This window comes from Ascidiella aspersa, chromosome 8, assembly GCF_963924565.1.
Source record: "Ascidiella aspersa chromosome 8, kaAscAspe10.2, whole genome shotgun sequence".
NCBI lineage: Eukaryota > Metazoa > Chordata > Ascidiacea > Phlebobranchia > Ascidiidae > Ascidiella > Ascidiella aspersa.
This window is the reverse complement of record NC_139454.1, coordinates 23,504,811-23,527,487: the sequence shown is the minus strand read 5'-3', so window position 1 is coordinate 23,527,487 and position 22,677 is coordinate 23,504,811. Positions and strand designations below refer to the sequence as shown.

General features: G+C 38.1%; 2 protein-coding genes across 2 annotated transcripts in view; one reads left to right on the top strand and one right to left on the bottom strand.

Moving 5' to 3' along the window:
• LOC146136945 (uncharacterized) overlaps window positions 1-22,677 on the bottom strand; it is a 33,233-nt gene that overhangs the window by 4,776 nt on the left and 5,780 nt on the right. Inside the window, exons 5-10 of the mRNA XM_083395086.1 lie at window positions 21,936-22,051; window positions 21,451-21,632; window positions 20,368-20,567; window positions 19,315-19,429; window positions 18,895-19,083; window positions 8,376-8,498 (exon numbers count right to left, since the gene is read on the bottom strand). Of these exons, the coding sequence (XP_083251212.1) occupies window positions 8,376-8,498; window positions 18,895-19,083; window positions 19,315-19,429; window positions 20,368-20,567; window positions 21,451-21,632; window positions 21,936-22,051 (925 nt within the window). The remainder of the gene's footprint in view (window positions 1-8,375; window positions 8,499-18,894; window positions 19,084-19,314; window positions 19,430-20,367; window positions 20,568-21,450; window positions 21,633-21,935; window positions 22,052-22,677) is intronic.
• On the top strand, window positions 9,380-17,241 carry LOC146136946 (monocarboxylate transporter 13-like). Its single transcript, XM_083395087.1, has 6 exons — window positions 9,380-10,899; window positions 11,637-11,777; window positions 13,503-14,142; window positions 14,372-14,556; window positions 15,058-15,348; window positions 16,468-17,241. Exons 1-6 carry the CDS (start codon window positions 10,692-10,694, stop codon window positions 16,608-16,610), a joined length of 1,608 nt encoding a protein of 535 aa, XP_083251213.1. The 5' UTR covers window positions 9,380-10,691; the 3' UTR covers window positions 16,611-17,241.

Sequence of the window (22,677 nt, the reverse complement as noted above, 5' to 3'; positions counted from 1 at the left end):
TAAGTTTTGTGCCAATAAATATTGAAAAAATTGCTGATATTTCATCTTTATCTTTTCTTTTGCTATATTTATCTTTTTTTTTGCTATATGGTTAGATCAAGATTTTTTTTAATTTTAGAACTTTTCAAGCAATAAAAAACATGGTAAGGGAATTGGGTACTCTTAGTCTCAAATAAAGTTTAAGGAAACACTGATTTAGTTAAACTTTTTGCGATTCTTCACGTTTTTAAATGAAACACCGTTTTTTTTCAAATAATTTCGCAAACTGTCTCAGTAATCTCATACCAGGCGAGTAATTGCGCGACATTTTACTCGGACTTTTGCCGAGCTTGCATAAACCTTCAATCGCTGCTTACCACGAGCATTTTTAACCGTCGGTCTTGTATTCCAGCTACTCTTTGGCGGACAGTGCTAGCAAGGATCTTACATAAATAAAACACTTCGTTATTTGTACAAAACGAAATAGGGCAACACTGTATTGCCTCGGACACCAGATGTTCATTAACTGGCGTGTCCTTGTTTTTAGTTTCAGACAAAAGGCTTTCAATTTCATTGATCCCTTCATGTTTTTACGAAATCTCATGCATTTCCTCGTTTTGCCTTATTTTTAAAACGTTCCAATGATTTCTTATTTCCGCCCGAAAACATCCCTTTAAAGTACAAGTAAAATTTTTTGTCTTTGGTAAACGCAGCTTTAATTCTTTTAAAGACAAAACAGCATTAAAACGCTATAAGACGGACGCCATTAAATGCAATACATGGGTTGCAAGGGTAACCGTAATAGATTAGTTTTTTGTTTGCTCAAACTGACAGGTGCATTCTTTCGGGCGACTGGGCATTCTATTTATAGATTCAGGCCATGCTACCATTATCACGTGTTATAATCCGCGGCAGGTGCCCTGATCTGTTTTACGATAGGTGTAGATATTTTCGTTGCAGTAATTATTGAGCTATCTCAGTGTTTATTGTGTTTGAATGATTCTCTGCTAAACGCACTGAAAGATCATTATCTCAATCAGTTTAATTTTGGGGTTTTGCAAAACTTGCAAGTCAAGTCATTTAAAAACAGCAACTTAAGTCAAGTCATGGACTTAAGTTATTACAACACTGTTAATTTCTGCCCATATGTAAAATGGATTTTTTTACGGTAAGAAATGCTGCACCCAGTCTACATCAGATAGGATCGCAAAAACTAGTCGGCCATTTGCCAAAGTAATAAACGTTGCTCTTTGTCTGCCAAATTATTTTTTCGCCACCCCTGTCGTATAGCTCTTTCGAGTAGCTGTTGGCAATCGCCTAACGAGTGCGTCGATCGCTTATGACACAACAATCAAACGCGACTGCAGCGACGGCGCACTTGAAGAATCGACGCGCTAAGAGAACGACCGCTACATCAACCCTCTCAAGTGCTACTGGCTTCGTGGACAGCGCTGTAGGCTATCAGAGCCGATGTTATACGCGCCGGTAGAATAACAACCAGGTACCAGACTTGGACAACTAGATTTATTTTAGCTGTTTAAAGTTAGATCAGAACTAAAATCAGATCATTTTAGGGCGCTGCTCTAGAATCCTACAACAACACACATTATTTGGGTTAAGGTGCGGGTTAACGTTTGGGTTATGCAATAGAATTAATTAATGAATATAATAATACTTGACCCACGCACACCCAAACGCTAACCCACACCCTAACCCAAATATTGTGCTGTAGTAGGATTCTAGAACAGCGCCCAGTTTAGTTTTTTCAAATTAGATTAGAAGCGGAATTACCGCATTTTGGAAAACCAGAACTTTAATTAGAACTTAAACTATAGAATTCTTATTATCTATTCAACAAGCAGTTTAATTTAAATCGCAGTTTATTCTAGTAAGAATGTGCACGGTAAATATGTGGGTGCCAATTTTTATACATTTTAGCACAGCCTATTGTTTTTAAAACGTAAAAATCACCAAAATGTAGTTCCGACCAAAGCGTTTCAATTCAAATTCTTTGTTTAGACTAAGCGTTTAAAAATGCCGTTGGACAAAGTAGCATTTTTGGTCAAATCTGAATTAGATTAGAACTAGAATTTGAGCACAAAAGCCATCTCCAAATTAGATCAGAATTAGAATTAGCCACATTTTTCTCTAATTCGTTGAATTAGAAAACTTTTGTCCGGTACGAGAATGGTGTTCTTTGTAGAAGCGTTTAGGCTGAAACTGTGGCGAGTTTGGGTTCAATTTAAATTATACACGAGTTGCAGAGAAAAAGAGAGAGCTTCCAAAAAGCTTACTTTAATGAATTGCAAAGCCAAAAAGGTCGAGTAGATCGACATCATCTTGATTAAGACGTTTAGATACGAACTTGTATTATCTTCAGTTAATGTACACATTAACATTCACACATTAACTGAAGATGATACAAGTTCGCATCGAAACGTCTCAATCAGGATGATGGCCATTTTTTCACCATTTTGGCTTCGCAATTCATTACCAAGGTACGTTACAGATCTGTGCATAGTGTACCCAAGCTCACTTTACCGTTTTAGATAAGGTTTTGTAAAGTAGTGGGATGAATGTAGACAAGGTTTGCAAGCACAGGAAGCATTTATTTGAAACTATAATACATACAGCTTGTAAGAAGGGACTAAGTTTAAAACTGTAATTTTGATAATACCTGATGGGAGCTGAGTATATGTTATACAGTAGGTTCGATAAACACCTTTCAGCTAAACCATTAGACGCCGACTTTTGCTTAAAACTTTGCGCTAAATATTACGTCATCAAATGGCCGCTGAAACGATAATTTTATATGCGGAGTGGTGAAAGATGTAAAACGACGTCCGTATGGCATGCAGAGATGCGGGTTTAAACAAGGTGAACTGCCAGGGCTGTGGAGTCGGGTAAAAATAATCCGAGTTAGACTTTAGCCCAAAGGTTGAACACGACTCCAAGTTTGAGATTTCGTCAAGCCCGAGTTCGGCTCCGACTCTACAGTCTGTATTTCACCTATTTACGAAACTAAAATAATATGAATATTCAGCAATCAACTCCTAGGGGCGTCATATTTGATCTAACCATAAAACATGGTTTGAAAGTATTACAACATATGCAATTCCATCTTTACAATTTACAGTTTGCAGCCTTAAGTTTCGAAATTTAGTACTGCGCATGCGCACGTCGGACTCGGAATCCAGGTAGTTTTACGTGGTCTTACTCAAGTCCGACTCCAGTAAAAAAAAATTAATAATAATTTTTTAAACTTTTTTTACGTTAAACCAAATTTTGACCTAATGACCTGGAAAAAAATAACTGTAAACGGTTCAGTTTTATCTTTTTTGCCTCTGTGAGCATAAAGATGACGTCACTTGGTATCAGATCAGATCGCAATATTTTTTGTCCAAAATATGTGGTGTCGGTATCGGAATAAAAGTATCCCAACAGCGTAGCTTATTTGAATGTCTTTTTAGACCCCTGTGCCGGCCATGTTAAGGATGCAGTTTAATTTTTTTGTTCGAAAATTCCTTTTATGTACTTATCCCAATGCGTGGAAAATAAAAGTTACTTATGTATCGGACATCCCTCAATTCTGAGTCCCAGTAGTGATCTGTGGCGCCGCAATTAACACAGCGGCGACAAGCGAACGTTCGTGGTTAGCTTATGTTAGGTGATTGTGTCCCGCGGGGTTGGGCAGTATGTGTTTTAGTTGGACTCGGGAGAATTCGTTCAATTGGGCAGCGAAATTATTCCAAGCGTAAACAACAAATGTATTGGGTGAGAATTGTGTGATAACTTTTGACGATCGTTTGCATTTTGAACGTGCTGGTTATAAAGGGTTGTTTTCAAGCCATGGGTGCCTAAGAAAAGGGTCACAAAACTTTTTCATAAAAAAACGAAAATATTTTGAAACAGACTTTATTGATTTTTTATAATTAAACGGAAATTTAAAAATTGATTAAAATATTTATATATAGTAAGCTTTCCGAAATCGTTATTTAGTTTAAAGTTGTATCAGATTTTAGTTTTCATTTGCAAACATTTCTTTTGGTAAACCATTTTTCTGTTTGTTTTACATCGTACAAGAAAATGTGGGCCAAAATTATTTATCTCAGGTCGCAATTTAATGATCCCTTCCTCAAGATAACAACTATAAAATGTTATTTAAGAATGAAAGATGCACACACACATGTGTGTTAACATCTGAGATCTAGCCCTTCTGAATCTGCTTTTTGACCGATTACGGCTTAGGTATCATTAGTACACCGAAAGCCATTGCAGACTCACCGAATCTGTCGATCAATGATGCAAGCAGATCAGGCTATGTTATAAAAGCATTGCTTTGTAAAACAAAACGTAACATAAACGAACATTGAGCTTTGTACAAAAGCTGTAAATTCAGAATTGGGATAAAAAAGGCAAAAAGCATATGTAAAAAAACGGACCTAGCATTTTTCTAAGAGGCCCTGGCATATGATAAATGAGTGGGATAGGGAATACGTGGCAATTTTCTTAAGAATTTAGAAAAATCGCTACCTTAAAATTAGGGTAAAAAGGACAAAAAATGACAGAAATGGGCACCAGGAGCTTTCTAAAACTAGACAAAACTAAATTTATTAAAAGCAAAAAACGAAAAATTCACCAAAAAAAATAAACCAGAAATAAGGAAAAGGGCACTCAAGCGAGACCAAAACTAAAATCCTTGTCACTTCTCGTTGTGTTCGCCAAACTGAAAAAATAGCTAAAGTTAAGGCACAAAAGTGTTTTTTAATAAGGGTAGCCTTGCTTCTGTCGACTGGCTTATGGTAATGAGGGCAGCAGTTTCCTGTTTAAAGAGATGGGCTCATTTAATTTACAGTATGTGACAGCCAACCGCTGGTCTATAGTGTGCATTATACAAACCGTTCAGCGGCAAAGCGTAATTAACAAGCGCAGATAAGCTAGACCAGCGGTCCTCAACCAGTGGGTCATAAGAACATTTTTTTAGGGGGCCACTTACACAATTTAAAAAAAAAATTGTTTTACTATACTTAGTTTACCAGGAATAATGGCTTGTGGAGGAACTTAGACAAAATGGCAACAAAAAGCAAACTTATTGTACAGCAGCAAGAGTAGCTCACTAATGCACGGTTGAATAAATAATATTCTGTTTTGATATATGTTCTGCTGTTTTGTTTTTTTCTTTCATAAAAATGTATCGAGCTACAGTATATTTGTGCAACGAAAATGGGTCACGGAAGAAAAAAGTTGAGAACCACAACTAACGACACCTTAATAATAATAGACAAATGCTGCGTGAATTGACTGAGCGAAAGTAAATGGGGGATTGCGTGTTTGGTGTACTCGCTATGCCTTTAATTTTTAAGTTAAATTTAAATTATTCGGTGAACAGATGTTTTGGCGTCTGGTGAAATCTATATTGCGCGTTTTACTATTTCGGCGCAAAGCAAAGAAACAAAAAATATCAGTCATCATACTTTTAGACAATCTTCCGCACAACCGTCAACCAACCGTGGTTCATCTGATCAAAAAATAGAATTTGAAAAATAGATTTTCCGTAGGTTTTTATACTTTGACCTGATAAAGCACGGTTGTGCGAAAGCTTGACGAGAATTCAATACAATTTGTTTTTATACAGTGCCACCTGATCACCCTATTTATAATTAGACAAATGCGGCCATTTACAAAGATTGATATACTTTGACATTTAAAAAAACCCAGATAAATAGGGGGGGGGGGAGGTGGGGGATTGTACGGGCCGCTACGTCACTCTGAAATAACAGATTCTAAGTAGACTTTAAAAATAAACTCGAAAGCTATACACAGACGAAACCGGGGTTCCTGTTTCACGTGCGGTTGACATAAACGGCGGAAATGAAAGGCGACGATAAAAGAATGAGTCACTCGTTTGCACAAAACAAAAAACAATCGCCGCCGCTCATTAGCAGACTGGTGCAGTTGTGAAGATAGATGATTACAGGGTTGTAAACAAGTCATTTTTAACTCAAGTCCTAGCCAAGTAATTCTTAAAATAAATGAAATCCGAGTTGAGTCTTTTGGACTAATTAGCAGACCAAGTCCCAGTCAAGTCATAATTAAAGCAAGTCAACTTGAAAAGCTGGTAAACTCGCCTGATTATGTGAGCATTAACTCAAGGGGCCCAGGGGTCTGACATAGTCCGTTTTAGTATCAACGTTTCGGCGCCTTTATTTCGATCTTAATGGTGATCGAATAATGAAACAATTTTTTTCAAACCAAATTTTACCACTTTATAATTATAGTAAAATAATTGTATTACTGCCGATCCCTCAATAGCCTTCACGTTATACTTGTGATACGCGTATCACAGGTTGAGACCCGATTATGTAAGGTAATTTCGGCTTTCACTACAGATTTCTGTCATGGATAATTTATTTTCTGTTTTGGTAATGGAGCATAACGGCCCATTTTCAATACACACTGGGCAGCGACAAAAATAACGCACCGGTCTCAATCCTAAATTATTGATAACAAGGGTACCCATTAGCGGTATGTCCAGCGCACCGACATTGTACGAAAAACACAAGTGTTTTCGGCTTATATTGTGCATTTAAGTGGGCGGTTTTAATCTTGTTTGGTACACCCGCAACCAAAAACAGAGCAAAATACCAAGTTTTTAATTTCATGATTGAATTTGTCCAAAATCAATTGATATTAAACTGAAATAGCACGCATTTCACACAGTAACAAAGTTGCAGAAATTTAAGGCTAAATACCATTTTAATACCAAGCCATAATAAAGGATGTCTGATCCATGGCGTTTTATTCTACAGCTGATACCAGATATTTTGCATAAAGAACTGCCCTTTAGCCTAATACCATATAAGGTCATTACTATGGTCAAATATGCGGAAATTTAGAAAGGTTAGCTTGCCTTGATTTTTAATGTAACACTTTATCTACGTTAGATAACAAATCTTAAATCTTAAAATCAGGGCTGCGGAGTCGGAGTCGGACTCGGGACTCGAGTAAGACCTTGTAAAACTACACAATTCGGAATAAGACCATAATAGGACCAATACCTACGTCTAAATCGTTCAACTCCTAACCTGTCGGAATAAGGCCTAAATTATGAGAATAAGGCCTATACAACCTTTTACCTAACCTCAAACTCCTCCCCTAAATTCATCACCAACTCCGCTAACAATTCCAACCCTAATCTTTAATCCCACCCATTACACACCACCAGGGCTGCGGAGGACTTGGGACTCGAGGAGTCGGTTTGTTTTTGCTGGAGTCGGACTCGGGACTCGAGTAAGACCTTGTAAAACTACCCGAGTCCCGAGTCCGACGTGCGCATACGCAGTACCGAATTTTAAAACTGATATGGCCGCCAAATGGAAAATGTAAAGTGGAATATTATATGGCGGAATTTTTTCCAACCATGTATTGTGAGTGAATGAATTATACGACACCCCTATAAGTGGATTGCTGAATATCCACGTTATTTTAGTTAGGTAAATTGGTGAAATACAGGCTGTAGAGTCCGGGCCAGACTCGAGACTTGACAAAATCGCACATTTAACCGGAGTCGGACTCGGGACTCGGGAGTATTTTTTTGGCCGAAGTCGGACTCGGATTATTTTTAACCGACTCCGCAGCCCTGCATAAAATCACAAATCATTTGGTACCGGATCGGCACCGATACCACCCTAGTATCGCACGAGTAGCAATAGCACCACTCGATATATGGCTATCAGTCCCGATCCGGTATTACCGGTCATTAGCTTTGTCGCCAAAATATCGCCTGCAGTTTAGACATACAGTGGTAAACGTTTTGTAGCAAGCCCAAACGGAAGTAGGTAGCTTTTTGTGAATGTTACGAATAGATCTTAAGATTGTGGCTGCAGGCTGTATTACAGCCCATACAGATGTCGGTGCATTTCTAAACGTTTCAAAACCAACTATTCATTGATGTTAAAATATATAAAGATTTATCCGAAACGTTTGCACAATTCTACCTACTTCTGCATGTGCTTTGACGTCCACACTACACTTTCCATAGTTATACGTAACAACATGACGTCATGATCGCTTTGGTTGAAACAAAAAATTAACTATTAATAGGAGTAGATAGCTACAACCAACTAGCTAAAAACGTCACACTATTTTAGGTTTTTTGATGCTCAATTAAGGCCCCCTAGGGATGCAGACTCCAAAACCTCTGAATCGCACCTACATACCACTCTAGGCATGTATGAAAATTAAAATCTACGAAGTATACTTTTTCTGCAATGCTCCGGACAAAAATCGGCTTAAAGCCCTAAAGCATACAAAAGCAAAACTGAAAAGAATGGCGGCAAAAACAAAATATGTCTCGAAATGAAATGTTATGCCCATATAATGAGTGGTTTACATACCCTGTCGGCCGATCCTGTAAACAGAGTTGTCATGTCTTCGTCGGCATCCATTGCGAAAACCGCCGAACCGTGACCTCTCAAGGTCTGGTGGAGAACGCAGTGACGCATGTCCCAAAGCTTTACCTGGGCGAAACAACAACAACAATAGAGTTAGGCGAAGCGGCTAGAAGTGCGCAGTCGTATCTCAGTTAGCTAAGCTATGTGTTTAAATTTGTGGTACAAGCAGTGCTGTTGTGATTATTAAGATTTAACCCAATTGTACTCAAGTCGCTGTTCTCAAATGACTTTTAAACCGTTTGACAAGATGATTTTTTTCGTTAGGGGTTTAGTTTTGTTAAATTGGTTATTTACCCTTGAAATTTTGCAAAAAAGCATTTTGCCCGGTACAACGTTTTGCTTTTTGTTAAACTATACCTCGCAGTCCCCCCGAAGCCCATACAGAAGTAGATTTAAAATAATACCATACTTCTGCATGGGCTTTGACATTTTCACTACGTATAACAAGCAAGTTTTACTGTTTTTGCAGTCAAGTCGCCGCCATTGCGAGTATGCACAATTACATTTGCTTTTTTAGACGCGCATTCGACGATAAAGTCCCTTGCACGGTTGATAGCCCTTCGAAGATATAATAGGGCCCGTTAGACCACGCTTTGACAGGGAGTTCCTGAAGAGTGATTGGAGAAAGTTTACCTCCAATAGTAGCTGCTTAGTATAGGAAGGCAGTTTGTTAAGGTGTCTAAAACTTTACATGGCTGCTTTGTACCCCAATAACTTTTTCCCATTTTAACTGTATCTTCCTATGTAAAAAATTAAAGCACCCTGCTTGCGCAGATTACTAAAACAGAAAACAAATTTATAACGAAAAGTGCCAGGAGAAACAGACTAACGAAAATGCCCCAGTACAAACCATTTTACAGCGACATTTAGAAAAAAAGACAGCCACCAAAGACAGCAGATTCAAGTTGCTAAAATAGCTCAAAAGAAGATAAGCAAGAAAGTGCACAATGGACGTTTCACCAAGGGTCGTAGCAAGTTTTAAGCTAAAGCCGCATAAGCTGGTCAATAGTAAGCTTATTGGTTAACGTTGGTAATCGCCTAAGCCGAAGGTGCTGAAAGTAGAGGTTAAAGTGCGCTGGCAGAACTACAAAGGGAAGTCGTGGCGATTTTCATGTAAGCCAGTATTTTCTAACTTTTCTTGCTCTTTTCGCTTGCGCCGCAAAACCTTTAGTGCAAGTAATACAGTGAAACTTTAAGGACCCAACTCTCTATATTAAACTTTATGTAAAAAAAACAAAAAACAACATAATATAATAGCATAAATAGCTTTAAATTTAATTAATATGATCCATGTCTTGACATTGCTTTCGTGATTTTCTCAAATTATGGAGAAATCTTGCTAAGAAGCAATCTCAATAAAGCTAACCATATAAAACTACTGCAGTCAGCGACCTGAGCAGATCAAACAGCCATCCAAGTTGGGGTCACGACCTTAGGTTGAGAAACACTAACGTAAGCCAATAATGACCGTAGTTCAGTCAAGCAGATGCAGCTAAGCTTTATATAAATACAAAGCTGCTGTGGTAAAACGTAGTAAGAATACAGAAGTAGGTATCATTTTCGGAACATCTATTTATTCACTTTTAGGTTGAATTTCTCTTTATTCATTCTCATGTCAAAATGTCACCTATTTCTGTATGGGCTTCAATATTATTAATACCTTACTACAACCTTCAACCATTATGCTCCAAACATGTGATAAACAACGGGTTATTTATGTAAAGACTGCAAGTGGAGTTGCGTGTTTTTGCAAAAATTATTCTTCAAAGTGTGTTTGCCGTGAAACGAATGCTCAACTCAACGCAGTAAAACTGAATGATTTTTTTTATCTTATATCTGCCTTGGAAGCCAACATTTTGTGATGTGTGTCATAAAATTTTAATAATTTAAAAAGTTTGGTATACAAGCAGTGTTTTTCTGACTAATTGGAACAAATTTTAAAGAGCGACTTTTTACATTTTACAAAAATTGATTAAAAAAAGTTTGACTGAAATTTTAATGTTTGCTATACCGCAGTGCTAAAGTTTGCCAAAGGGCAATGTCACGGCATGCTTATAAATATTCCCAGGGCTGTCATTTAAAAACAACCCGCTTCCGGCCGAAAAAATAAACTGGAGTATAATTTTGTTTATTTTTATTTTTCAAGTCGCAAAAGTTCAAAAGCCACCAATTTATCGTTCCCAGTAATTTTCAATAAAAAAAGGAAGCTACACACATTCAGCATGACGTCAAGCGCCTCCTTAACCGTGTGACGTAACAATGACGGCGCCGCGGGTATACGCGGGGGCACCCGAGGGGGGTTGGGGCTGGGCGGTCGCTTGCGTCACCGTGATGACGTATGCCGTCGTTTGGGGAATTCCCCGGGGCCTGAGCGTGCTCTTCGTCGATTTTCGAGACAAGTTCGACTCGTCCAACATCGCCACCTCGTGGATTACGTCGCTCATTTTCGGATGTTTTGCTTGCGGAAGTAAGTTTCTGTTTTGTTTTTTTTGTTGTTGTTGTTTGGGATGACCGATAATATCGGATCGTGCAAGATTTTTTTTTTGGTGACTCCAATGTGTTTTTTGAAATACTTTTTTGAATACTTTTTCAAAGGACGGATGTTTTTTTATTTTTCGCCTGCAAAATTGTTTTGACGGAAATGACCGATGGTATCGGACCGTGAACGATACTTGTGTTCAAAACCGTTAGAGTTTTTTTTGACTTGAATATTTTTTTAAAGGACGGATATTTTTTTATGTTTCGCCTGTAAAAATGACTTTTTAACTTTTGATTGTTTTTTTACGGAGATGACTGATAGTATCAAATCGCGCACGATACTTGTGTCAAAAACTGTCGAGATTTTTCAGGACATGAATGCTTTTTTATAGGAAGGGTGTTTTTTAATTTCATCTGTAGAAATGATTTTTTGCAATTGCCTGCATTTTGTCATACAGAGTCAATTGACTAACGATGGCCTAACTTACAGTTTTTACATCACCTAAAGTTAGATAAAAGTCAAAAAACTTTTGACCTTCTTTAAAAAACTCGTTAAAAATGACCTAAATTGGAAATACGCTTTTTTGCAAACGACTTGACTTGAGGGTAATTTTAAATCGTACTGTTTTCAACACTATTTTTGCTGTCTATCCCGTTGAAGTGGGCCTACAAAAGCAAGTACTTAAATTGCAACATATTTAATCTAATATATTTTGCCTTCGCCAGCTTTGGTCGGTAGCTTCATAACGAGTTTGATCGGTCCACGACCCACAATGATGCTAGGAGGTCTGATCTCAAGTACTGGACTGATCGTCGTTTCGCAATCATCGTCAATAGGAATCGCCTACGTTGGAAGCGCTATCACAGGTAAGGCTTTGGACATTTGTTGGGTGGGTACCATTAGTTAGGCTGTGAAGGTGCTTTTATATTACAATAGTAAAATGTAGGGATTCTTTAGTGCTTGTAAATTGTATGTAAAGCATTGCAGCAAACAGTGCTGTAGGGACTTAATTCACTGTTTTCTAATGACTTGTGTCGTTTAACCAAAAATGACTTGACTTATATTTTTTTGACAAATGACTTGACTTGGACTTAAGTCATTTTGTCAAATAACGGGGATTTAAATTAAGTCATTAAATAATATTTAATACAATTGGGTGATTTGTCTTTTAACTTGCACTTTACTTTACTTGGGCAACTGATGACTTAGAAACGACTTGACTGAAAATTAAGCTATTTTTTTAACTTGACTAGGACTTTGTTTACAACACTGGGAGCAAGGTCGGCTGTACATTACTGGTAAATTATTTAGCCTTTAACGGTTAAATTAAAAAAAATAATTCCTTGGCAAAAGCAAGTTACTGGTAAAATGTTAGGCCCTTCTTGATATTCGATATACCCACTAAGCTAAAGGAACATAGTTGGTCTTAAAAGGACGCAAAAACGAATTAGTGTTGTTAAGCAATCAATTAGCGAAACGAAAGGGCAGAAATAGACCAACAAATTCATATAGCCGGAGCAAACAGGCAATTGAAACCAAGTCAAGCGTATTTGCATTCACCTGTGATTTACCCGCACCAAACCCACAGCTGTCTTGAAGTAGATTGTAAGCAAATAAATAATTGCATACCCACGCTACAGAGACATGGTCGATAGCCTTTTTTTGCCTAATTTGAATTTACATTATGAGCACTGTTTGCTAATTTCAGTCTAAATTTAGACAATGTTTAATATCTTAGTATGTGTTTTCACAATAGAATCTTGCCCTCCAACAGGACACTTAATGCCGACGACAAAACAGCTAAAAGTTTTTAATAGCTTGAGAAGCGCACCGCTTCGAAAAAAAAAGTTAGTAAGGCGTAAAAAAAAAAGTTTAACATCTCTTGCGAAGACAACAAAGCAATTCAACGCTAAAGCAATTTTGGCCTAACATGAAAAAGTAAAACGTACACATTGTAAATGGATTAGTTTTGCCTCTTGACTTGGAATGAAGTTCGATTGGAAATGACTTGACTTCGATCATTTGGTAAAGACTTTGGTAGATAAAAAAGCCAAGCGACTACAGTATGACACTTTGCCATGCCAAACTGCCTGATAATTTTGGTGCGCCCAGTTGCAGTAAATACCAAAGTTACGATTCTAATCCTTGAAATAAAATATATGTAAACAACCTTTGTCAACAAACGCAAATATAATCCCTAACTGGTTGAAGTCTATACCTGAGACGGTAACGACATAAAGCCATCGGTATTAACAAAACAAACTGTTTGTCTGAACAGTTTGCGGCTTAAGCTTTGGTTGAATTGTTGCTTATAATCGAAACAATCTTATCAAGTTTATTAGTTTAACGTAGTATTTTTATGACAAGGACTTGACTTGAATTTGACTTGCTCTAATATTGACTTGACTGGACTTGTTTCGGGCAACTGACTCAGACGGGTAGGTCACTTGTTATTTAACTGAAATGACTTGGACTAAGAGTTGACTTGTTATGCGTTGAGAATGGCTTGACTTGGACAAGTTATACTGTAAACGACGCAAACGACCCCTAAACCCATCGGTATTACAAAAATAAACTGTTTTTCTTCACAGGTTGCGGCTTCGGCTTCGCCTATTGCAACGCCACCTCTCAGCTCGGGCTCTACTTCGACAAAAAGCGCGCTCTAGTGTTCGGAATCGGCTCAATGGGCGCGCCGCTGGGTGGCATGCTAGTGCCGCTCATGCTAACCGCTTCGCTGACGGCGTTCGCTCTCGATGGCGCCCTCTTGCTGCTGGCCGGGGTGTGCCTGCACCTGACGGTAGGTGGCGCCCTCCTCCGACCTGTCGTCATCAAACAGCGCGATCACGTGACCGTGAAAAAGGCGGCAGACGATTTAAACGAGCTGGAGCTGAAAAAGTTCGCCAACGTAGCGCTCAGCGACAACGTCAGTTTCGGATCCGCGAACGAGCTTCGGATCGGCTTCGCGTCCGCGAATGACGTCAGCGCTTTATCGCGCAGCCCTAAAAGGCGGCTTCGCCACAAAGCCGCGCTAGTGCACGGCGGCTTGTTGCTGAGGAGCCTCAGCGAAAGCGAGATAGGCGCCGATTGCGCAATCGTTTCCGGAGGAGGAGCGGAGAAAAACGAAGATCGGGAGGAAAAGAGTGAGAGCGGCGAAGAGGAGAGGAGAGATGGAAACAACAATAAACGCAAGGGCGTGTTGGCGCAGTTGACGGTTGCGTGGAGACCTTACAAGTAAGAAGGTCTGATCTGCTAGAGATGACCGATAATATCGGATCGGAGCCGATATTCCGATGCCAAGTTGTAGTATCGGTACCCGAATTAATTTAAACATTTCAACCATGGTTTGGGATCTAACTCAGCCATTTATACTTTGCTAGGCAAATTTTCATAATATTCTATCCGGCTCATATGTTTTTACAAGCAAATTCGAAAGGCAAAGACTTATTTTCACTTTGCACAGAGAACTGCTGACTTCGTGGCGCTTCATGTTGTACTGTTTGGTCGGAACACTCGACTTTTTCGCTCGATTCTGCCCCACGTGGTTCATCGTTGTGCACGCGCAAAGCCTCGGCTACAGCAAGAAACAGGGAGCCTATCTACACGTCATCTTTTCGCTGTCCGACGGGATCGTCAAACTCGTTTCGGGTGAGTACAGTGTTGAAGGATTACTCGTTTCGTGTGAGATTTGCACAAACTGAGTTGTGTTGGGTAAGATTTGGTGAAATTATTCTTTTGGTGAATTTACTTTCGTGTAAGATTCGATTAAAATGTCTCGTTTAGGGCAAGATTTTGATGCAACTAATTGTTTGGTGTAAAATTCGGTTAAAATTACTCATTTCGGCCGAGATTTTGGTGAAATTACTCGTTTTGGGTAAGATCTGGATAGGATTTCTCTTTCTGGGTTAAAGTTAATCGATTATAGTTTTGGTAAAATTACTCGTAAGTATGCCTTCGGGTAGATTAAGCCATATTGGTAAAAAAATGGATAGATTACTCATTTCTTGTTAGATTTCAGAGAAATGTTACATGTTTCGCAAAGATGTATTTTCCGTCCACATATAAAAAACGCCATTTTAAAAGCAACATAGAACAAAAAAACATACGTCTACTATAAAAACATACCAACAACAACTGAACACAATCCAGGTTACGTGGCCAGCAAAATGCCCAAGGAAAAAATCGACGGCGGCTACGAAATTCTCGGCTTCGCAACGGCCCAGGCCATAATGGCCGCCACCAACCTTATGGCGCCTCAGGCCCGACATTTTCGGGGCCTGGGCGTCTATATGGCTTGCTATGCGGTAGGCAACGCTGTCAATAGCGTCTGGTGCATTCCTATTATTTCACGCCTTGTTCCAATGCGCCATCTGCACCAAGGAATCGGTATATTTCACTTCCTCAGCGGGATTGGGATACTTACAGGACCGCCGATGACTGGTAAGCTCCACTTGGTGTATTTTTTGCTGTCGATGTTCTTAATTTGAAACTAGGTTGGCCGATACTTAATTTTTTTAAGATGAAAATCGCAAATTATGGTTGAAATGCTTTCAATGATTTCGTATAGGATAGGTATAAGCCCATATGCTTGCCCAATTTATGAAAAACATTTTTTACGAAAAAAAACTAAACCTTTTCAAAAAACATTGTAAGTTTTTAAACCCCTACAATTGAATCGCTCACACTTGGTGTACTTTGCTGTTTGTGTTGTCAGTTTGAAATAGGAATGTCCGGTAATATTTTTGGTATTTTATCCAGAACGATAACTGAAATTTTACTATTAAAATACTTTTAAAGATTTGAAGACTTTGCGGCAGTCCTCCTAGCCCAGTAGTGGGCCATGAGACTATTTTACGTGGGCCATAGAGCTATTTGAAAATATTGCAACTATACATTTGGAGGTACTAAAACAGTTCTTGGCATATGTAAAATACTCCATTTTTGGCAAGGAATAAAAATCCTTATAATATTGGCAAACTTTGGTTAATCAATATGCAACAGTCATTTACCAGAGGTGAAACAAATTTGGGCCATGGAATAAAAAAGTTTGGGAACCACTGTCTTAGCCCCTTGATGTACTTTTGCCGTTTGCTCACTTTGAAATACTGTTGTCCGATACTGAATTTGAAATCGCGGCGCAAATCATGCCTAAAATGCTCTTATTGATTTGGTTCGGATAGGCATATAAGACCAGGCATGCCATACAATTTATGAAAAAAACTGTTTAAAAAAATGATCAAGGACTTTTAAAAAACATAGGACTTTTTAATACGTAAATGAATTAAAATAGATTTGAAGACTTTCAAAGTTTCAAATACTTTGTGAAAACCTCTAAGTTACTTGATGTACTTTTGCCGTTTGGTCAGTTTAAAACAGCGATATCCGATTCTTAATACTTAATAGATCTTTAATACTTTATTTATACATAACTATACGCGATATATGCGGATTTTTAAAAATCAAACAGCAATTTCTAAACGTTAAAATCGGTGTTCCAAATTCGCGACAAACTCAATTATTTCTCGTGTAGCAGCGAATTAACACGTCTGTGGTTTTCAGGTTACCTGGCCGACCTTACGGGAAGTTACGAGATCGTATTCTACTCGACCGGCCTAGTGTTCATCCTATCTGTCGTTTGCGGCGTTGCGCTTTTCCTGCTGGTCAACAGGTACGGTCTCAAAAAGAGCGCTCCCCAAATGTAAAATCTGTTCCTGGGACGACGCCTTTCGGTGAAGTATGAGGACAAAACGACTACAACGGAGTCGGATAATGTATGGGTTGGCAGCCAAAGGATGTCCGATTTTTTGTATTGTTGTAGACGAGTCATTTTCAAGTGACTTGAGTCCTAGGAAGTCATTTGCGTAATAACGTCCAAGTCAAGTCTCTCGGCAAACAATAACTAGTTTTAATCCCAATCAAGTGGTTTGTGAAATAACTTAAGTCCAAGTCAAGTCTTTGCAAAAATAAAAAGTCAAATCCCAATCAAGTCATTTGCAAATTAAATAAAGTCCAAGTCAAGTCTTTCGGAAAACAAAAACTAGTTTTAATCCCAATCAAGTGGTTTGTGAAATAACTTAAGTCCAAGTCAAGTCTTTGCAAAAATAACAAGTCAAATCCCAATCAAGTCATTTGCAAATTAAATAAAGTCCAAGTCAAGTCTTTCGGAAAACAAAAACTAGTTTTAATCCCAATCAAGTGGTTTGTGAAATAACATAAGTCCAAGTCAAGTCTTTTGCAAAAAATAACAAGTCCCAATCCAAGTCGGTATTAGAGCAAGTTAACTTCAAGGCAAGTTATTGACATAATGTTTTTTTTTTTTTTTTTTGCTTTTGCAATTTTTAACATGTACAAGCAAGCCTATTTTTCGCAATGCGCCCATCTATTTGCGCAATTTTTACAGTGCAATCGAAATCAAGCAAGAGAGTAGCAATCGTTTCCGCATTTTGTCGAAAATATTATTATACAACATTCAGGGTCGGAAACTTGGGTTATACGTTTTTTAGCAAAACCCACATCATATGCTTCAGCATCTAGCGTATATTGGAAAAAAATTAGGTTGAATAGGACGTTTAAATGTAAAAATGAAAGAGAATAGGCATTATTAAGACGGCAAAACTTTTAGTATAGTGAACCATGGTACGCGGGCCTTTGGGAAAATTAGATTTCTTTAAAATGGGATAATGCAAACTTAAAATGAGATAATGAAAAATGAGGTACTACTACGCCGAAATAAGTATACAAAAATTAGGTTAATTCAGACAATTTCATAGATAATATACCGAGCATAAAGTGCTATATATTTTACAATTTTTTTGTTCTGCAGGTAAAGCCTGGCATTAGTTCCAACTCAATAATATCAAACATCCCTGAAACAAAACCAACAAACCAAAAGGCACTTAACAGTTATTTTTGCTTATTTAACGTTGTTTTTTTAAATCTGTGAACACAAACTTCATGCAGTGAGAATTTTTATTAAAATAAAAATCCGCTGCAGTGCACGAAGCGCAAAAAATCTAAGGTTATCATAACGTTCAACTGGGTACCGTAACGTTAACCAAAGTTTTGTTAGTAAATTGTTGTCTTAAATATGCAGGTTTGTTCGATTTATTATGTGTATACTTTTGATCGTCTTTTTTCAACGCTAGTTTCGTTCAATTGTGTATAACTAGACGCTAGGTTTGTTAATTTGTAACCTTCCTTTAAACTTTTTTTGTCGCGCAAAACAATGTACTGAATTGCATTTATTTTTTCGCTAGTACAACTTGTTTCGTGATACACAACCCAATTTAGGTGGATTGTAAGTTTAAATAACGCTTTAAATAGGAGACGAACAAACCTTAGCAGACTTTTCTATTTATCCAATTTATAAAACTCCTAAAGAACTAGGTTTGATTTTTGAAACAAAAAATATAGACCAGCCACCGACCATTCTGTCAAATATTCATTAATTTTAATTTTGTTTAATTTAAATTTTAAATGCTTTATTTAAAAAAAAACTGTAAAGCAGACATACATTTGTTCCTGCCAACCTTAACATTTAAACGAAGAGCTTTACCATTTTTTTGGTTTTCCAAATTAATAAAATCCATATTAACAGAGTTTAAAGACCTATAGTTCAATACCAACAGTTTCACCGCCCGACACTACTAGTGTAACCCGAAATAAGTTTTCAATCTGTAAATAACTAAATAAACAATTTTTCTTGAAAATTAATCCTATAAGATCCCTATTTAAACTAATTGTAAATGGCATCGTATTTTAGTGTCAGCCAAAACGTACAAACGAAGCACCACTAGTTTAATCGCCCGGTAGTAATAGCACCACCCGAAATAAGCTTTCAATCTGAATATAACTGAATAAATCCCTTTTTCTTAAAAACAAGTCAGATTCCTATTTATAATAAGCAGAAATGGCATCTATCTTGGGAAATTTCTAATTGGTTATTTCCTGAGAAAAAAAAATAGCAGATTAGAAACAAGCACTAACCATTCTGTCTTGCGAGCCGGATGCAAGGTAATGACGTTTGCATACCATGGCCCAGACAGGGCCCTGATGGCCGAACAGGGTCCTCAGGCAGCCCCCGCGTGGCCCGAGGCGCCACACTTTTACCGTCCGGTCATAGGATCCGCTGGCGACCAGATGAGCGGAAACTATAGCCACGGACCAAACTCCTTTCTGAAAAGACAGCGTTATCCTTTTAAAAATCGAGCCTAAAGTGCAGGAGTTCGATTTATTTCAATCTTACACACAAAGTTGGAAGATTTAAGTAAAAATCAGATTCTTAAAAAAATCTCAAATATTCCTCGGCACCCTTGGGCATTAGAAGTGGCACCCGGTTGAGAACCTTCAGTGGAAAACGAGAAAATAACGTAAATCAAATACGACCAGCAGGGTTGCATAACTCACCTGGTGACCAGTGAAGCATTGCGTGAGCCGTGCAGACTCGACGTTCCAAACTCGCACCGTGCAATCCTTACTCCCACTCACGACCACGTTCCCCTTCAAGGCGACGGCAAGAACACTGCAAGTGGTTTGTTCGTTTTTACTCGTTAGGTAGTGTTTCACCCCATTGCCAATCTATTTGTTTGCAGTTCAATATCAACTCAACTTGTTCGATAAAGACTTCTCAATACGCAAATCAATCCAAAAATCCATTAAAAGACATTTAAAGATTCAAGGACTTTGTGACATCCCTTAGTTGCTAAACGAACTAACTAAGATAAAATTGGGAAGCTAGTCCGATTGGAGCAGTAACTCAACTAAAAATTAACTCAAAAATAACACAAAACAAAACATATAGCAAGCAAATTGTGTTACGCTCAAAATTTAAAATAAATAACCCATTTTGTTTTAAAAGCTTAATGAAAACACTTTAATTCAGCCAGAGTCATTTATCCTAAAGAATATGGTCAAGTCAAGTAATTTGCCTAAAAGACTTAAGTCAAGTCAAGTCATTTGTCCAAAAGACTTAAGACACGTCATTTGTAGTGCGACTTAAGTGCACTATAACGGCTTAAGTGCACGTAAAAAAATTAAGTAAAGTCAAGTCTTAGTAAACTTCGGAGCAAGTGCACTGAAGTGAAGCCATCAAGTCATTTCCGATCAGTTCCAATCGTACGAAAAAGCCAATTTAAAAGCCAATTAAAGACCAAAGGTTCAGAAAACTAAGCGGTCAAACTAGTAGAATACACACACCAAGTCCAGTAGATTTGCCAGCAGTCAATTATATCCTGTGCGAGTGTCCTATTATTTGAAAGCAGTGGATTAAAGATCACTTAATCCAAGTAATTTTGTCCGAAAAGCTAAATCAAGCTGTTTCATTTAAGAACAGTGAATTAAAGCTTTTAAGTCAAGTGATTTCTTTCGAGAAAGTAAAGCCAAGTCAATTCAGTTAAAAGCACTTAACTAAAAACTAAGTACACTCAAGTCAAGTCGTTTTTATAACAACACTGCAATTACCTGTCCGAGTGTCCTATCAGCTCCACCTGCTCACATCTTCCCTCTCTCCAGTTCCTCTTCATGACGCGGTCCTCCCTGTAGCTGCCCCTCCATCCCCCTAACTTGGGGGTGGCCACCGGTCGGACTCCCATGCGAGTTTCCTGGCACTTTCGCTTCCATATAAGGTTGTGGTAACAGAGGTCGCGCCACGAGGTTGAAACCTGGCCAATGGCAACAATTGTAGATTTAAAAAAGCGCGCCCTTTCCTCCTTTTATTCATGCTTCAAGCAGAATACGCTAGAACAGTGTTTCTCAGCCTTTTATGCTTCGCGGCGCCCTCTAAAAGGCTCTCAACCCTCGTGGCTCCCTGCTTATAAAAAATACCTAGCATTCTATTTAACGTGTTTTCACTTATTTTACTTCTTCACATATATAACAAAATACAGCCATTACCAACGAATAAATGCACTTAATTTCTAAAAATTTAACAAATTAGTCAGTTAAACTTAAATTAACTTAGTTGGTAGTCGTTGCAAAGCTTGTTATTGGACTCCGCCAAAGTAGTTTTATATTCGGCTCTGTTTTGTACTGAGCCAAGCGATGTTACAACATTCGTCGATAATTTCTCGATTTTCGTTTTATTAATACGTTACTATTACTTTACGAATGAGCTGTAGTGGACATAACCTCGCTGAATATTGACCTAAAATTGACCTTGTGTAACCCTGCAGCTGCGGCGTACTTTATGCGTTTTACGATCGAACATTTTATTTTCAACTTACCACCCTTTAAGGAAATTGCAAAACCTCTGTACCTTGCATTACAAGTTAGTTGCTCGGCTAACAGCACAAATAAAAAGGATCCAATATTCTACTTTAACCATCCCTACTGACGAGACCAAAATCGTGTCAGAAAAATGTGTTAAAAAACGTTACAAGGAAGGTTAACATTCATGAGAGTTATGCCCGTGACCCCCAATGACCGCTCCGTGCCCCCCCCCCCCCACTTGCCATGAATTGCTTTTCTTAATTACACTGAAGAAGTTTTACATTGCTTTAATTTATGATTATGTGTTGTTTACTTCAACTTGACCTTTCAACTGACCTTGGCGCAGTTGCTGAGGTCTACAGGGTTCAAGTAGGATAGAATTCGATGTGCGACACCAGAGGGCAGTAGGGAGAGCATGTCGCGATGGCAACGGACCGCCAGGAAGCTGGCCACAAAGTAGAGCTGCCGGGCGTCAAGCTTCATCAGGGCCAGGCGGTAGAAAGTGGCACGCTGCGGACCTGGTAAAATTGCCTTGCGAGAGAGGGCTTGGACAACGAGACAAAATTCTAGTTTTCTATAATTCGAAGAATGATGGCAAAATGCTGCTAATTCTAATTCTAGTTCTAATTTAATTCGGATTTTACTGAAAATGCTACTTTGTCCAACTGCATTTTAGTGGAAAAGAAGAATTTAAACAAACAAATATTTGGTTGGAACCACCAGGAGATTTTTACAATTTGAAAAGCATAGGATGATACCTACTTCTCTATGGGCTTAGATGCTCTGACAAAAAAGCAAAAAAACGCCATTTTTACACACACCTGTCCAATGCTTGTACCAGTCGTACAGCAATTGAGAGTTCGAGGGTGATGCGTCGATGACCTTCAAACGACCTTCGTCCTCTTGTAGATGACGTCGAACTTGCATGGCGGTCATCCTAAAGTTTAGACAAGTCGTTATAAAAGACTAATAGAGAAAAAAATCCCAAAAACTTGGAATGAATATTAAAGCACATGCAGAAGTCGGAAGCATTTTGTGAACATTTCACATGAATCTTAAAAAAAATGGCTGAAAGTTGTACTTAGAATGAATGTCAAATCCTACACAGGCATTTTGTAAACCTTTCATATAAATCTTAAGATAATAGTTGGAGGTTGTAGCTAAACGTAAAATGAATATTTAATCCCATACAGAGGTAGGTAGCATTTTGCGAACATTTTGTAAACCTTAAGATAATAACTGGGGGTTGTAGTTGGACGTACAGCGCATATCAAATCCCATACTGAAGTAGGTGACATTTTAAACTCTTCTAATAATCGTGAATTACCTTTCAGCATGCTTTTTATGCTGTTGGAAAGTGAAAGAAACTAAAAATAGAACCACCGAGCACAAAAAGTTCTTTATAAAATAAAACGAAGAAAAATATCGGTAGATTTGTTTTACTGTAATAACAACAGTGGAATTTTAGGGTTAGGCGAAAGGATACATAACAAATATTCAAGAGATTATTTTGAAACAACAGCTGAGAAAAAACATTGACGGGATTTTCGACAATTTAACGCT